The sequence below is a fragment of the Delphinus delphis genome, chromosome 17, assembly GCF_949987515.2.
Source record: "Delphinus delphis chromosome 17, mDelDel1.2, whole genome shotgun sequence".
Classification (NCBI taxonomy): Eukaryota; Metazoa; Chordata; class Mammalia; order Artiodactyla; family Delphinidae; genus Delphinus; species Delphinus delphis.
In genome coordinates, this window is record NC_082699.1 from 42646811 (window position 1) to 42665380 (window position 18570).

The following is an 18570-nucleotide window of genomic DNA, read 5'->3' on the forward strand; positions in this document are numbered from 1 at the left end:
GCTTCCCTGGTGGCGCAGTGGTTGAGAGTCCGCCTGCCGATGCAGGGGACACGGGTTCGTGCCCCGGTTCGGGAAGATCCCACATGCCGCGGAGCGGCCGGGCCCGTGAGCCATGGCCGCTGAGCCTGCGCGTCCGGAGCCTGTGCTCCGCAGCGAGAGAGGCCACAACAGTGAGAGGCCCGCGTACCGCAAATAAAAAAAAAAAAATACGATTTGGATAATGAACTATTTCATTCATAGAGAGTATATATGAATATACATATCAGGTATTTACAGTAATGTGACAAGTACCATTGTGCCCTCTACTCAACCTGAGAAGCAGAGCCCATCAATCCCTGTGAAGTCTCTCGTTCCCAATTGCACTCCCCTCCTCCTGCAACCTCCCCAGGAACCGCTACCTTGAGTTTTCCATTCATTTTCTTTATACCTTATCACATTTCTATGTATCCCCAAATGACGCCGTTTATTTTTGCACACTTGTTCCTTATACAAGTGGAATTATACTTGCTTTCACTCGCTTACTTTTTTTTCACTGTGCATTATGTTTATGAGATTCATCCAGGATGATACATGTAGTAAAAATAGAAATTAGATCTAGTCATTCTTTGCTTAAACGTCCCAGCACGTTAAGAATAAGCGCCACACTCCCTCCTGGATTACAAAGCCCCAGTTAACTTCTGGGACCTCATCATCTTGTACGGCTGGCTCCTGGACGGTCCAACCTGCACCAGCCACAAATGGCCTACCCCTCCCCGCCAACCCCTGCCACACCGCTGAGTCCTTTGAGGTCCTCAGATTGCTCAGTTTTGGGGCCTTTGCACTAAGAGTTTGCTCTGCCTGGAATGCTCTTTCCCTGAGCTATTGTTTGCACAATGACTCCTAGTCACTCAGCTCCCCGGAGAGATCTTCCCAGATCGTTCTGATCTCACAGAGCCACCCAGTCATCCTATCACAACCCCGACTTCAGGCGGCTACTGTAGAGTACTTTATCATGACCTGTTCGTGTGGTGATGTGTTTCTTGTCTGTTTCCCACTAGCACATCTGCTCTATGAGAACAGGGACCTTTTCTGCGTCCAGTGCCTGGAATACAGTTGGTTACTCAATAAGTATTTTTCGAATTAATGAGTAAATTACACCTCATATTTATTATGAACCACTTGCCAAAAAACAAGCCTAATGTCTAATAAATTGAGTGTTCAATAAGTATTAATTGACTGAATGTCTAAAATTTTCCTGCCTTTAAGAAAATTAGTATAATTTTGAGTTCTCAATTTTATTTTTGTTTTAGCTTTTTTTTCTTTTTTGTAGTCCTTAAGATAACCTGAAGCATAGCTTTTTTTCCCTCCCCCCCCCAAAGAGACAGTATCTCTGGACTGAAATCATAAGTATGAATGTTTACATTGGACAAGTGAAAATACCAGCATTAATTTTTTTCTTAAAAATGACTAGAGTTAGGGACTTGACTGCTTTCAGGGCTGCATTTTACGTATGGAGCCCTAAATAAACATGTCTCTTCTGTTCTAACTCAAGCGTTTGCTTGTTGGTGTGTTTCTCCCTTTAATCCTCTGTGGGCATGGAAAGCAGCAGGACCATATCTTCCTCATTTAAAAACCTTTTCATCTAATACGGAAGATTAACTCATCCCTTAGTCTTTTCTTTTCCTGGCAAATTAAACAAATCGTTTTAACTCTTCCTTATAGCACTTATTTGCCAGACCTTTAATTTAATCAAGTCGTGCTACAAAAGCTATTCAACTCCTCTCTCTTTGCTTTCCTGAAAGCTGCCATCGAAACCGAAACATCCCTCTCGGCTTGGTCTCCCCTCCACCACAGTTGTCCATTTCTCATGTGATACAATTACAGACAGCTCCCAGCACCTTTCGGGACCGCTGTTATTTGTGGCTGGAGGGAAGGAAGTTTTTCCTGCACTAAGGTACAGAGCATGTTAGCTAAATCTGTTAGCATGCCAATTATTAACATGTTTTGGGGGGATGATGGTAGTTATAAGTTTTGAAAATCATGTATGACTTTTTTTTTTACAAACTCTATCTCTGTGGCTTCAGACCTATAAAACATGAGTTCCTATTATTCACAGAACGACTGCCGTTGCCCTGGGTTCTGTCCTGTGGCAAGAGATCACAGAGCTCCCGGGAATAAAATATTCAAGCAGCATGAGTTAATGTTAATTTTTTCTTTTCTAGTAACATTTTCTCTCCTCTCTGAAAAAATCAATATCAAAGAAGCTGTGACCTCTGCAGGTTGTTGCGACCCAGGAAGAGGCTGCTTTGCTGATTGCGATCTCAGAGGCCAGAAATAATAACAGCACCTAGTGCATGCTTGCCACATGCTTTACTTGTACTAATTCATTGAATCCTCACAACAACCTCAGGAGGTGGGCACTATTACTGTCCTCATTTTACAGATGGGGAAACCAAGGCTCAGAAGGGTTAAGTGGTACAGCTCTGGAAGGCAGAATTATGCCCCCCCTCCCACCCCAAGATGTCCACGTCCTAAACTCTGGAACTTGTGTGTACGTTACTTTACACAGCAAAGGGGCTTTGCAGATGTGATTAAGGCTATGGACCCTGAGATGCGGAGATTATCCTGGATTATCCGAGTGGGCCCAGTGTAGTCACAAGGGTCCTTAAAAGCAGAGAACCTTCCCAGCTGTGGTCAAAGAGAGATGTAACATGAGAAAGACCCAAGTCAAGGAATGCTGGCTGCCTCTAGAAGCTGGAAACGGCAAGGAAACAGATTCTCCCCAAGGGGCGCTCTCAAGGAATACGGCTCTGCCAATACCTTGAGTTTCGTCCATGAGACCTGTGTTGGACTTCTGACCTTCAGAACTGCAAGAAAGTTAATTTGTGTTGTTTTAAGCCACTAAGTTTGTGACAATTTGTTATGGAAACAATAGGAAACTAATTCAGGTTTGGGTACCTGAAGTCTTTCCAGAGGAACAAAATTTTCAGGATGAGTTTTCTGAATTATTCTGGGTTTTCTGGATTCATCCTCCAATTTGATTTAAAGGCACGCATCACCCTGTTTTCAGTGGTAAAAAGGGCACTGGCAATCCATGGGATGATGTGACAAAAGAGATACACAAAATGTCATCACTGGAAACCCTAGTCTTACTACCAGAATCTGAGCCTGTGTTCACCTCCTTTTCTCTCACCGAGTTCATTCTGAAAGTATAGCCTTTGATATAGCTGCCTTGTCCAAAAGAAATGACCTCTGCAAAGGTTCTCTCTGAGGCCAAGCCTGGACAAAGGTCTGATACTCGGAGGTCAGCTTGTATTAATTCTGCTTGGAGAGCTGTGTGGGGAAATGAACTGGAATGTGCACCCCAGAAGTGGATGACCCGGTTTTGAATTCTGGCTCTGCCACTTAGTATTTAAGTGACCTTGGACAAGTTACTGAACCTCCCTAACTCAGCTTCTCCATCTGCCAATATCTAGGGCTGTTGCGTAGATGAAAGACAGACCGTGGTCGGAGTGGGCATAAGGCTCAGACTGCTCGGTGAGGTTGGCTACCGCGGCCGCAAAGTGTATCCTAGCGCAGACCTGCGAGTGGCTACTTCCATTCAGACAACAAAGCAGATGAACCTCGTGCAACAGACATGGAGGCTTTGTACACACATAGTTTTCTCCCTTCAGGTTTTAACACCTGCTGGTGGGTTGTTGAAGCAGCTTTTGCCAGAAAGGCCAACTTAATCATCTGCTTCGGGGTAGAGAATTACACCAATCGACAGGCTGGGTCCCTGCTTCGGCTGATTTAATTTTTGGTCTCGTGGAGAGGAAATGAGCACGATGCAGATTATTTTGTGAAGGATTCTATGTTCACAAGAGAGGTTTCCATCTGAATCGTCTATGGGGAAATCTGGGTGGGCAAAACAGCCACAGTCAAGCCTGCCAAAGAACACGAATTAACTGAGGCTCAGAGCCACGTTCCCTCATGCGGGTTCTGCAGCTGCTCCTCAACAAAAGGCCCTTCAAGAAAAGGGCCTCGTGGTCATATAAGTCTGGGCAGGGCAGGATTCCCAAGGTTAAGCCTGTCTCTTTCCTAAAGGACTTCTAGTTTTTAACTTGCTGGTGGAGAAGATGAATTTCTCAGGGGGCCATGTATGTTTCATAGCCTCTCTCCAAGCTAGTTTGACCTTGCAAACTTGATTGCTCTTTGCTTTTTGGCAAACAGCAGGTGGGAAAGTCTGTTTTAGTGGGTGAGCAAAGGACACTTCATTCCTCTCTGGCCAGTAGACACCAGGCTCCTCAAATCGTCTTCCTGCCCAAAAGAGTCCCAGCTCAGAGGGTAGGCTCCCGGGCCTTGTTTCTGAGGCTCTGACTTCATGGAAGCCTTAAAGGGAAAATGGATATTGACCTGGGACAGGTCAACACATGATACAAGGAGATGCTATTAACTAGTCCGTAATATGACTTTACAATCCCCTTTTGAGATATGTAAAATGTATTCAGACTTAAAATATTTTTATTCATTTTATTAGTTATTTGATCAGTCCCGAAAGGCAGTTCAGGTGTTGCATTTATACTTGGTGTAATACAAAAACTGTTAGATGAACATACTTCAAAGAATCGTCTTAATTACTGTAATTATGATCTTTGCAATTATGGTTTGCAGAAAAAGCACAGACTCTGCCACGCTGAAGGATTAAATATTAATTATGTAGATGTTTAACAGATTTAAACCAAACTTCAGCTCAAGATCTTAGTATGTAATTGATAACTTCTAGAGCCTTTAGAGATGCAACATATAACGGATTAAATTCCAAACTGAGATAAACTAAGATAATATAGATCTATTCCCCTAAGAGTCTAATGCCAATAGTGCTATCCAAATGTGACTTTATTAAAGGTTTATTTTATGCTATCTTATAAATATCTGGAATTATTTACATTTTTGGCAACATTTACTTTCAAAGATACTTTCATTATTTTACAGGAATATGGGTCTCTCCCAGGACTATAAAATTCCTGCTTCAAGAATTCTCCCCTGTATTCTAGGTGGCTAATAAGTTGAATGAATTGTGAATAAATGAATGAATGAAGAGCTAACTTTGGAAAATGGAAAAATGCAATTAATTTCATAGTACTTTTTGCGTGGAACTATAAGGTTTAAAAAGGTAGTTTTGTTCTTTAAAGATGTTTTCTATGGTGTTAAAACGATATAAAATACATCATCATCAAACAATGCTGTTTATTCCAGGAAATAAGTCTTGATGCATCTTTAATCTCCCAAGGATTCAGCTCAGGCTTTTAATTTTCTGGTCACAGACTCTGTGACCCTTTTCTTACCGGATGAAGAATTTGTTTTGCTTGTAGGCAAAGAATAATAATGTGTGGGTAGTACATCAAGTCTAGACTATCATGACATGCTCAATGAGCCCTTCTAGTGCTTAGATTTGATTGATGAAAGCCTTAATAGTTAAAGGACTGGGTACGGTGGACAAGTAGGAAGATAAAATAGGGGAGGGGGAGACACAAAGTATGACAGACCTGAGGAAACCTACTCTGAATTGGGAAGACCAATCCTAAAGTTTGATGGAGGGCAGGGGTAAGGGGAACCTTCCAATTTAAGAGAGGAGGGAGTTTAGGGGAAAAGATATTGAGTTCAGTTTCTGAGATGTTACTTTTGCAAAATCTATGGAACGTCCAAGCAGGGACGAGTAATAAGTAGACAGATGAGAACACAGCTTTGCGGCTTAGAAGAGATCTGGGAAGGAGATGCAGGTCTGGATTTGGAAGTCTTTCTAAAGAATGATGGTGGTGGAGTGGGCAATGAGATCACCCTAAAAAACCCTGGACAAGTTTGTAGCACAAATAGATAAAGAGTGGATGGCAGAAGAGAAGGAGTTACCTACCAAGAGCCTGGGATGGACTGATCAGAGAGGAGGAAGAGAAACAGGGAAAACAAACCAAGGAAGCCCGGGAAGAGAGAGATGCAAGGAGAAGAGAGTGGACCATCAGGAAGTGCTGCACAAGGCTCAAGAAGAATCAGGACCAAAAAAAGCAATTCCACTTGGTAATTCGTGGGGAGGGGGCTACTAGCTTAGGACGAGTGAGGAGTGACCAGGAGCTGAGAAAGTGGAGGGGAGGGGTCTACTAGCTTAGGACGAGTGAGGAGTGATCAGGAGCTGAGAAAGTGGAGGGGAATAAATCTTTGGTGGTGTTTAGAAGGGAAATAGGATAGTTTATTAAAGGGGGTGTAGAGTATGAGGAATGTTTGTAAACAGAGTGTCTCTGTTGAGTAAGAGAAAGAAGTACAGTGAGAGACTATAAAAAGAAAAGCCCTATAAACACTTGTGTCCCAGTGGTCAGAATTGTATATCAGAGACGGTAAAATATATAGGATTCTTGTCATACGACTAGGAAGGGCCACACCATAGTGTAATACCACGCAGTTCCTGCTGTAATATCCTGAGTTACATCACACTGACAGCAAAGCTCGCGTGTCTCTGCAAATGCCAATGTCACACGTTTAAATAATAGGTATACAGCAGGATCATAGTATTTTACCTGTTTCAATGGCAGAGCACTGGACCAGATAGTTTTTTGAGGTCACTTCTAACCCTAAAAATGTTTGACTCTGTGTGCTTTGATTATTTTTATTGAATTCACAACTCTTGATATTTTACCAATTCGGTTCTTGGTTAAATGCTCATTTAGACAATCCCAGTTTTCTTCTTACTGCCTGCCCTTCCTAGAATATTCTTTTTCTCCAATCTAAACTGACTTCTGTAACAAGTTACATACCAACCATTTCAATCACGTTCTCTGTACCAGGGGTCCCCAACCCGCGGGCCTCAGACCTCTACCGGTCTGCACAGCAGGAGGTGAGCAGCGCGAGAGTTCATCTGCCGCTCCCCATCGCTCCCCATCACTCACATTACTGCCTGAACCACACCCCCACCCCCGCTCCATGGAAAAATTGTCTTCCATGAAATGGGCCCCTGGTGCCAAAAAGTTTGGGGACCACTGCTCTATACCCACCGGATACAGCCATTGCATCAAATAAAATATCCCAATTAGTGGCTTCCAATTTCTACATCAGCTCATTCCGTTCTCTCTTTTACACATCTCTCAGTATTGTCCTACCCACTGTTTGCTTCTCCTAAGACAGGCTACTGCATTGGTCTCAAAGAAAGCTTTTTTGAAGGGAATACCTATCTTGGATAAAATTCAGAGAAGTAAAATATGTCTTCAGGTACTTTCCTTTGACCTGGGAAAAGAGTTTTTTTGTTTGTTTGTTTTTACTCTGAATTGTCCTAAAATATGTTGCTCTGGAATTTGCCGGATTAAATTCCATTAAATTGTGGAAATTGTTCCAGTGATAGGTCACCCCCAAGGACAGAATGCCTGGGAAATGGGGGTGCTTTTATTTAGTGTTTGAAATACTTCAGTACTGGTCAAATATATTTACATTTTAATGAGATATTAATGCTGAGAAGAAAAGATTATATTAGTTTTCCAGCATCTGCGTGTACCAGTGGTCTAGATAATATTGCCTCTGTAACAGTAAAATTTTTAGAATTCTTACCCCGTAGGTCATGAACTGCCAGCCAACAAAGGAATACTGTACTGTTCTTGCAGAGATATCCTGAGTTATATTTGGAGCAAAGTTCACCAATAAATATGTTCCTGCAAATGCCAGTGTCATACCTTTAAATAAAATTGAAAAGACAAACAAGTTGAAAGGGGACATTTAAGCCTTTTTGTTTATGTAAACATCACCTATAGACTAAGCATTACTCGTAAAGGTCCATGTCTATTAAAATACGATTCATCAAACCATCCCCAGATAGCATCATGCATTCACCCAACGGCATTACCTTTAAAGGGGGATATGGGCTAGGGAATGGATGCGGTAGGACATAAATTTTGATTTTTCTCTGTTGTTCCAGATGAATCCTGGCTTCTTCAGAGAAGCTTTCCTCAAAGATGGGGAAGATCAGAACGCATGCATATGGAGACATGAAAACACATCCAACCTGGCTGTTTGTTTCTACATGGACCAGTAAGTGCACGATGAAGCTAGATCCATCTAGATCTAGATGGCAGAGCCCAGAGAGTGTGGAAATCCATCATCTGATGATGATCTACTCTGCACCTAGTCATCTTTGGGTCCTTTACACACACAAACTTAGGTATTTTACACTTTGAAACTCTGGTAAATGAATACCTTAATCATTGCCATTTATTGGAATCCTTTTAGTAGAAATAACGGAGGTGAAAGATGACTCTGCTGTAAGATTTATTTGATCCAATTTAAAGTCTAGAATTCCAGGGATAGCTTGGTAAAATACCACACAATAAACCTATGTAGGAATGTGTTACTGTCATCACCTTAACGTTACTTATACTCTAATAATGGAGGAAGGGAATGTGTGGGGGAGGAGTGGCCACAGAAGAAGGGGACTTGCCTTTCCAAATAACATGGAAAACTGCTCATTTATTAATAATTAGCAGCCTGAGAAAAACTGGTTTATGTAGCATTTTTCGGATAGCACACATGAAAACATAATTCAACCTGTTTCACCATTGAGGTCAGCATTGTTGTGTATATAATTTACAACCAGCAATCACTCCAACCTGAAACAATTTGGTGTGTCTATAAAATCTCACAATTTGAAGACATCAATTTCCTGTTGCTCTTAACCAAATGACTTAGAGTTTTGAACTCTAGTTTCTGAGAATTCATTTGATTTTTTACACAAGCTGGACAATAGCTATTCATGGTATTGTAGGACCTATAAAATAAGCTTACTCTAATGCAACAATTTATACTGTAATACTTTGTGAATACAGAAATCACATACACAATTTTAAAAGGTATTTTCTAATGAGAATTTTTTAAAAGAAAACAATATACATTATTAAGCATTTCAATGAAAGGAAAATAATAAAAACCATACATAAGAACCTGGAAAAAATTATTGGTCAGCTCTGTCCTTTCTTAGGAAAAAAAAAAAAAAGAATTTAGAGAAGAGCTAACACCTATCCTTCTCAAACTCTTCCAAAATATAGCAGAGGGAGGAACACTCCCAAACTCATTCTATGAGGCCACCATCACCCTGATACCAAAACCAGACAAGGATGTCACAAAGAAAGAAAACTACAGGCCAATATCACTGATGAACATAGATGCAAAAATCCTCAACAAAGTACTAGCAAACAGAATCCAACAGCACATTAAGAGGATCATACACCATGATCAAATGGGATTTATTCCAGGAATGCAAGGATTCTTCAATATATGCAAATCAATGTGATACACCATATTAACAAACTGAAGGAGAAAAACCATATGGTTATATCAATAGATGCAGACAAAGCTTTCGACAAAATTCAACACCCATTTATGATAAAAACCCTCCAGAAAGTAGGCATAGAGGGAACTTTCCTCAACATAATAAAGGCCATATATGACAAACCCACAGCCAACATCGTCCTTGATGGTGAAAAACTGAAACCATTTCCACTAAGATCAGGAACAAGACAAGGTTGCCCACTCTCACCACTCTTATTCAACATAGTTTTGGAAGTTTTAGCCACAGCAATCAGAGAAGAAAAGGAAATAAAAGGAATCCAAAGAAGAAGTAAAGCTGTCACTGTTTGCAGATGACAGGATACTATACATAAAGAATCCTAAATATGCTACCAGAAAACTACTAGAGCTAATCAATGAATTTGGTAGAGTAGCAGGATACAAAATTAATGCACAGAAATCTCTGGCATTCCAATACACTAATGATGAAAAATCTGAAAGTGAAATCAAGAAAACACTCCCATTTACCATTGCAACAAAAAGAATAAAATATCTAGGAATAAACCTACCTAAGGAGACAAAAGACCTGTATGCAGAAAACTATAAGACACTGATGAAAAAAATTAAAGATGATACAAATAGATGGAGAGATATACCGTGTTCTTCATTTGGAAGAATCAACATTGTGAAAATGACTCTACTACCCAAAGCAATCTACAGATTCAATGCAATCCCTATCAAACTACCACTGGCATTTTTCACAGAACTAGAACAAAAAAATTCACAATTTGTATGGAAACACAAAAGACCCCAAATAGCCAAAGCAATCTTGAGAACGAAAAAAGGAGCTGGAGGAATCAGGCTCCCTGACCTCAGACTATAGTACAAAGCTACAGTAATCAAGACAGTATGGTACTGGCACAAAAACAGAAAGATAGATCAATGGAACAGGATAGAAAGCCCAGAGATAAACCCACACACATATGGTCACCTTATCTTTGATAAAGGAGGCAAGAATATACAGTGGAGAAAGGACAGGCTCTTCAATAAGTGGGGCTGGGAAAACTGGACAGGTACATGTAAAAGTATGAGATTAGATCACTCCCTAACACCATACACAAAAATAAGCTCAAAATGGATTAAAGACCTAAATGTAAGGCCAGACACTATCAAACTCTTAGAGGAAAACATAGGCAGAACACTCTATGACATAAATCACAGCAAAATCCTTTTTGATCCACCTCCTAGAGAAATGGAAATAAAAACAAAAATAAACAAATAGGACCTAATGAAACTTCAAAGCTTTTGCACAGCAAAAGAAACAAGACCAAAAGACAAACCTCAGAATGGGAGATAATATTTGCAAATGAAGGAAATGACAAAGGATTAATCTCCAAAGTTTACAAGCAGCTCATGCAGCTCAATAACAAAAAAACAAACAACCCAATCCAAAGATGGGCAGAAGACCTAAATAGACATTTCTCCAAAGAAGATATACGGGCTGCCAACAAACACATGAAAGAATGCTCAACATCATTAATCATTAGAGAAATGCAAATCAAAACTACAATGAGATATCATCTCACACCAGTCAGAATGGCCATCATCAAAAAATCTAGAAACAATAAATGCTGGAGAGGGTGTGGAGAAAAGGGAACACTCTTGCACTGCTGGTGGGAATGTGAATTGGTACAGCCACTATGGAGAACAGTATGGAGGTTCCTTAAAAAACTAAAAATAGAATTACCATACGACCCAGCAATCCCACTACTGGGCATATACCCTGAGAAAGCCATAATTCAAAAAGAGTCATGTACCAAAATGTTCATTGCAGCTCTATTTACAATAGCCAGGACATGGAAACAACCTAAGTGTCCATCATCGGATGAATGGATAAAGAAGATGTGGCACATATATACAATGGAATATTACTCAGCCATAAAAAGAAACGAAATGGAGCTATTTGTAATGAGGTGAATGGACCTAGAGTCTGTCATACAGAGTTAAGTAAGTCAGAAAGAGAAAAACAAATACCGTATGCTAACACATATATATGGATGTTAAGAAAAAAAAAAAAGTCATGTAGAACCTAGGGGTAAGACAGGAATAAAGACACAGACCTACTAGAGAATGGACTTGAGGATATGGGGAGGGGGAAGGGTAAGCTGTGACAAAGTGAGAGAGTGGCATGGACATATATACACTACCAAACGTAAAATAGATAGCTAATGGGAAGCAGCCGCATAGCAAAGGGAGATCAGCTCGGTGCTTTGTGACCACCTAGAAGGGTGGGATAGGGAGGGTGGGAGGGAAGGAGATGCAAGAGGGAAGAGATATAGGAACATATGTATATGTATAACTGATTCACTTTGTTATAAAGCAGAAACTAACACACCATTGTAAAGCAATTATACTCCAGTAAAGATGTAAAAAAAAAAAAAAAAAGATCTTACAAGATAATTGTTCAATATTACATTTCTAGGAAGAAGAGATTTAAAAAACCACTTTTCTAAACTTGGTATAGTAAAGTAGAATAAACACATTGAATACAATTTCAAAGTCTCAGAGACTTCCAATTTACTTTTGTGAAATCCAGATTTCTTATCTATACTGAGTTCCTCTGCCAGTCATTTCTTTATCTCATCTAACTGTATCTAGTGTCAATTAAATTTCCTTTTTAGAACATTTAGTTTTGAATGGGTAACACACGCGTATGGTAAAAAATTCTAAAGCCACACAAGAGGGATCAGTGAAAAGTTAAATCTCTCTCACACCCTTGGGGCTCACTAGGTCCCCTCCTCAAAGTTAGCTACTGCTGCTGGTTCTTGAGGTTTTCTTTTCAGAGATGTTTTAGGCAGGTGTGTGTGAGAGTGCATGTGTTTTGATTTTTTATGCAAATGATAATAGCATATTATACATACTTTTCTGTATCTTGCTTTTTTTCTACTTAACAGAACATCTTTGGAGAATGTTTCACATCATTATATGTAGGGCGGCCTCATTCTTTCAGAGTCTGCATAGTATTCCATTCTGTGGAGGCAGTCTTATTTCCAATATGGTCTCTGTTTCACATCCTGACACATCCCTCCCTGTTTCACATCTGCTTCCACATTTGCATACTGTGCCCATTTCCACCAATGTAGATCTTCACTGCATTCCAAAACTCCTTAAAAACAAATAAAATGACTGACGGTTTTCCAATTATCCTTTCAAAGTACTTTTTCACACGTATTATCTCATCTGTACCTCATGTCACTGCAAGACTAGTGAGTAACTCCGTGGCAGCTCAGGAGGTCATACGTTCTTTCTTCTTAATAATTTTAATTTCAGCAGCTTCCAACAAAGGCAGTTCTGGATAGCTGCTACCTGTCATTTTCTTGTTTCTTTGGTGTCATTTTTATTTTTCTGTGTGATTTCCTCTCTGCTTCATGAGTCATGTGCACATTAACGTTAAGTGTTTAAAAGTGTCGAAGGTAGCCATTAGCAAGTCCTTCAATAAATTTCTGTAAAACATATTTGCATCCCACCTTTTTCTAAAAGCGGCATGAAACATCAGTTCCTGTTATTTTTATTTCAATAAAGCCACAAATATTCCCTCTTTTGAAAGGCGCAGATTTCTGACTTAGGAAACTTGCTAGTTTACCTTTTGTTGGCCCATTTGACCAAAGGAGTACTCTGGAAGTATAAGATCCTAAAGGAAAGAAAGCAGCACTTGACATGCCCTTGGCCCAGGGAAATGGTTAACTGTCAGGTCAAGACCTGGATAGGAGAAGTCTAATCCAAGCTGAGACCAGCTCCACAGAATTCAAATTTCACTGCTACCGTTAGCTGGAAGGGCCCAGGCAAGTTGTTTATCCCTCTGTGATGCAGTGTCCTCATTTCTAGGTACAAATTAACTTATCATACCTGCTAGACTCCAGGAATTTGGCTCTGCAAGAGGCCAGTCTGGAGCTGAAGATGTTTGAAAGCTCATCTGGAGACCTGATGTGACAAAGGACCCTGGGACAGATCCAACTTAGGATGCTGACTACCAAGGGTCAAAGACCATCTGAGTCAAGCTTCAAACTTAATCCAAACTTGTATCTCTAATATTGTAGTTTAGGGATGACTAGGGACTGTCCCTGGGGCTGTCTCTACAGGGTTAACAACTCAATTTGAGAAGAGAAGGGCAGGATAGGAAGGACTTGGCTGGCATCTCCTGACTGCCTAGTGAAGACTTCTCTCCACTGGTCTTAAAAGAAGGCAAAAGAAAGCAAAGGACGTAACTGAGAGAACACAGAGAAGAAGAAACACTACCAGCACTATGTTTGCTACCCACTGCTAACCTCAGGGAACTGGTGCACAAAGCACCAACAGCTGGCTATTGGAGGGGACCAAAGGTGGAGCAGTCAGGCAGCAGTGGGTAAGCTGCAGGTGGGGGTCAACCATGGGATGCTGGACACGACCCACGATACAGGGATGTGACCTCATCTACCACCCTCATGCCCAGACCTGCAGCAAATACATTTTCTCATCAAATATGACTCAAGTCACATAAAAGTCTATAACGATCTGATGGGAGTTTCAGATTTAGCTTGATACAGTACACAAGTATTAATAAAATCTCTTCCTATAAACGTGTCATATGTACAAAGCAGGGAAGCAAACTCATCCCTGCTCTTTATAGTAGATAGACTAGGTATCCTGGGAGGGCAAAGGAAGGTATCATTCTTTTTTTTTTTTTTTTGCGGTACGCGGGCCTCTCACTGTTGTGGCCTCTCCCGTTGCGGAGCACAGGCTCCAGATGCGCAGGCTCAGCGGCCATGGCTCACGGGCCCAGCCGCTCCGCGGCATGTGGGATCTTCCCGGACTGGGGCACGAACCCATGTCCCCTGCATCGGCAGGCGGACTCTCAACCACTGCGCCACCAGGGAAGCCCAAGTATCATTCTTTTTAAGTGATGTTCTTAAAACTATAGATTTCATAGACAATTGTGGCTGACATGAGAGTTATATTATGATCACCGTCATACAGGAATGTGATGATAATAAGAACTATAATAGTAATAGCTAATATTTAGCACAATTCTAAATGCTTTATACACATATAATAATTCTTACAAAAAAGCCTGCAAAAAATAACTATACCACCATGTTACTATACTAACATATACTATATGTATATTATGTATTATATAATATATAACATTGGATACTGTTAAAGTATTACTAGCCACATTTGACATAGGAGAAAATTGAGTCACAGAGGGAATAACTCTCTTGACTGGGATTTTCTAGCTAAGTGGAGAGTTTGGATTGGAACCTAGGTAACTTATTCTCAGTGATTACACTCTTCTACCTCTTGTATGCACAATGGACCAGAGCTGATGAACGGACAACTCACGGCTGTCCTTCACATTGTAGTCTCAGTGAGTGGCACCCAGGAGTTGTACTGACCATAACCTGAGGCTGGATGAAGCATCCCCACTGGGGATAGAAGGAACTGACTCCTCCTGGCAGTGGTCCCTGGGGTCCCTGACTGGCCCTGAGGTTCCTTTAGAACAGTGTCTCCAAACTGGTGTTCCCTAGAACACAGTTTCATAAGATGGACCCTCCACCCAAAAAGGTCTCAAGTCAAATCTATTTGGAAAGAGGTGAGTTAAACCAAGTGAAATGGTTCTTTTACTGGAAGACCGCTGAGATCCTCAGTGTGTTAGTGTTCATTGTGAATCTCCTTAGGGAGGATATGGCTGTAATATTTTCTAAACATATTTGACCATTTATATCATCCTGAAGTAGTGTTTTGAGGAATGTTTTATACTCTGAGAAATGCCTGACATTTAACTGGATCCAGCTGTGAGAATGCAGCCTCTGTTTCAAGAGGCTACTGAAGTTCTGTTGCAAAAGTCTCCTATAGATACTTGTGGACTGAAGTTGAAATATAAAAGTGGTGGAAGGGAAAACAGCCTAGAATCAGGCTTCTCCTTATGCTTCTGTTCACCGGCATCTCCAACCTGCTGAGTTCCTCACCTGTGCAAGCCTTGGATTCTAGGGTCTACTTGCACAGTTCTTCCTCAATTGACATCTGATTTCCCAGCCCACCCTTCTCCTTAAGTAAAACCTGAAATCTCGTTTAGTTTTGTCCCCACTCTCTGGCTCAATGCCAGCTAGTGTTAACCGCCTTTTAGCTAGCTTCTGGAATCTGGCTTGACCTGACTTCTGGTAGCCATAAGAGTTTTAAAAATTCAGCTAACCTGATGTCAACCAACACTGCTGGCTGGTTCTCTTGGAGCCTGCTATATGCCTCCTGATCAATGGGGGTCCAGCTATTGCTTTTGTGGGCTACCAGGAGTCACAGCATAAACTGGACCTCTTAACACCAAAGGATGCCTTCCCCTCAGTACAATCTTTCCAGATTCCCTAGGCTGAAGGCAGCTAAATCCTGAAGGAGCCCTGGATTGGGAAGTCTCAATAATATAGTGAATCCAAATGGTTCTGAATCTAGCATCAGAAAGTCTACCTTTCTTGAGGCAGTTTTAAGACCAAATAGCCAATCTGTCCTCTCAACCAGAAATGATGGTTCGTTTGTCTAGATCTGCATTCTAGATACTGGCTTCAAACCAAGCTGACCTCTGGCATGGGAGTAGGAAGGAAGGAGGTGGTTTTTGTCTCACTATTAATCTCTTGACGTTCTATCTGGGGAAACCATTTATAGGTGACTTGAAATAATCAAGTTACTGGTCTCTGGAGAGTGCTGATGAATGGACTATAATTTTTCTTTTTATGATGACGCTATCTGGATTAAATCAACTAGGATCTCACAGACTATTAGATTCAGGATTTTTGATGACTAAGGGCGAAGAGGGGGAAAATACTATAATTCTGGCTGCTTGAAGGGGAGAGAAATTTGGTGCTTTTTAGAGGAAAAATAATCATTAAAATAATTTAAAATTATTAATCCACTAAGAATCAGAGCACAGTCCAAAACCTGTCATTGAGTTAATAATAGTTGGCGATTCCTTTCAGACATAGCTTTTGTGAGGTCATTTTTTGAGGCTAGTGCTGAAATGCTTCATAGCCACAGAGCAACATTTGGCAATAAATTAATTCAGCTTGTTTCCACATGGTCCAAAAAAATCTTCATTTGTTCCATCATGAAAAACAAACTTTCATTTGCTTGAAGCAGGGAAAAGTAAATGATTTTCTTTTGCACATTTTGACGATTTAGTTTTTAGCATGCTTATATGTTAATCTTTCAAAAAATGCCATAAACTACTCTTTTCCCTGTTTGATTTTAGTCCCTGTAAAGAAAAAAAAGCATTTTTAGCTTTTAATGGAAAAAGCCAAATTTTCTCAAGGCAACAGCAATACAGGCCCAAAGAAAATACAGGTGACTTAACACAGTACTGAGTACAGTTGGGGAAAAGTCCTTCCCCAAGCATGAAATGGGTTATTACATCTTAGATCACGATAATCGTATGATATTGCTGTTTGGAAGCATGGGTATGGAATCGGTGACTAAATCCTTTCTTATTCCTGTGACTCTAGTTTCAAGTCAAGAATTGATCACTTTTAATTACAGTATGAAACAAATGTGACATCAGACATATCCCTGCTCAAAAAGCATTAAGTTAAAAGGCTAAAAAAACTCAGCCAGAGTTGTGCGAAATGTTACCTGGATTGCTAAAGTTCGTTAGAATATCCTAGTCAAGGTTTCCTCTCATGAACCAGTAGTGGTGGGTGGTGGTGTTAGTAATAAGGATAATAATAGCTGACATTATTGAGGACTTATTACATGACAGACCCCGTTCTCAGAGATTTACATACATGAACTCATTTAATCCTATGAGATAGGTAATACTTCATTTTCAGGTTGAGGAAATGAGGCTTAAAGAGACTAAGTAACTTAGCAAAGGTCACATAGCTTTCTGACACTTGAGACTTACCCTCACCCATTATGCTATAGCTAAATCAGGCTGCCATTATTAGAACACCGGTCCACCACTGACTAACTGTTTGACCTTGGTTAAGTTACTAAACCTAAGTATCAGTTCTATAAATGGATTGTTCCTACATTTAAATGAGGTGGTTCATGTAAAACACAGTACCTGAAAGGGGTAAATATTTGATAAATGTTGACTGTTATTAAAGTAAGAGAAATTAGCAAAGAATTAATAGAGGGTTTTTTTTTGTTTGTTTGTTTTTTGCGGTACGCGGGCCTCTCACTGTTGTGGCCCCTCCCATTGCGGAGCACAGGCTCCGGACGCGCAGGCTCAGCGGCCATGGCTCACAGGCCCAGCCGCTCCGCGGCATGTGGGATCTTCCCGGACCGAGGCACGAACCTGTGTCCCCTGCATCGGCAGGCGGACTCTCAACCACTGCGCCACCAGGGAAGCCCTAATAGAGGTTTTTGTTTGTGTTTTTTTTATGTGTGTATGTGTGTGTGTTTCCTATTTCTTATGTTTTAGTATTACCTCTTGGTAATGAAGTTGATCACAGAAATAACGCCAATTTTATTAACAGGGCTTTACATTTCTCAAAGTGCATGTATCAATTATCCAATGTGACCCTTAAAACAGTCTTCTAGGGACTTCCCTGGCCGTCCAGTGGTTAAGATTCCACGCTTCCACTGCAGGGGGCGTGGCTTCCATCCCTGGTTGGGGAACTAAGATCCTGCATGCTGCGTGCCGCGTGCCAAAGATTAAAAAACAAACAACCCCCTCCCCCCAAAACAGTCGTCTATATGTGTCAGCAAACTGAGGCTTAGAGAAGTTAAGTAATACGTTGGCCACACAGTTGATAGCAGAAGTTGAATACAGATTTGAACCCTTGAGAGTGAGTTTAATTTATATCCTTTGATGTCGAGCTAGTATACTGCTTTTAGCAACGTTTAGTTGGTCGGGTTTCCTAAGTATAAAATCAAATCATTGGCACCTATTGATATTTCTGTTTCTTCCCTTTCTATAGTTATGACTTGCCTTAATTTTTTCCCTAATCCTCATTGGCAGTGGTTGTAGTACAGTATTACATAGAAACTTGCCGTACTTTTTTTGTACCTTTGTCAACACTTCTCGTGTTATTCCCTCTGTATGTCTTTCTCCAAATGCTTGGATGTGGCCCATGCCTGTCCTATTCAGCTGTCAGAACTGATTCAAATGGTACCTCTGCTGTAGAAAATTCTCTCTGAGCTTCCCAGCTAGAGTAATCTCTCTTTATTCTAAACCAGTGGTTCTCAACCGGAGGCAATTTTGCCCCCCAGGGGAGATTTGACAGTGTTTGAAGTCATTTTTGGTAGTCATAACTGGGGCAAAGTGTG

General features: G+C 40.7%; 1 protein-coding gene across 2 annotated transcripts in view; it reads right to left on the reverse strand.

The window, feature by feature from the left end:
• Positions 1 to 18570, reverse strand: part of NIPAL2 (NIPA like domain containing 2) — a 74216-nt gene that overhangs the window by 16142 nt on the left and 39504 nt on the right. For both annotated transcript variants that reach the window (XM_059994965.2, XM_059994966.2), the window contains exon 5: positions 7549 to 7670. In XM_059994965.2, the coding sequence (XP_059850948.1) occupies positions 7549 to 7670 (122 nt within the window). The remainder of the gene's footprint in view (positions 1 to 7548; positions 7671 to 18570) is intronic.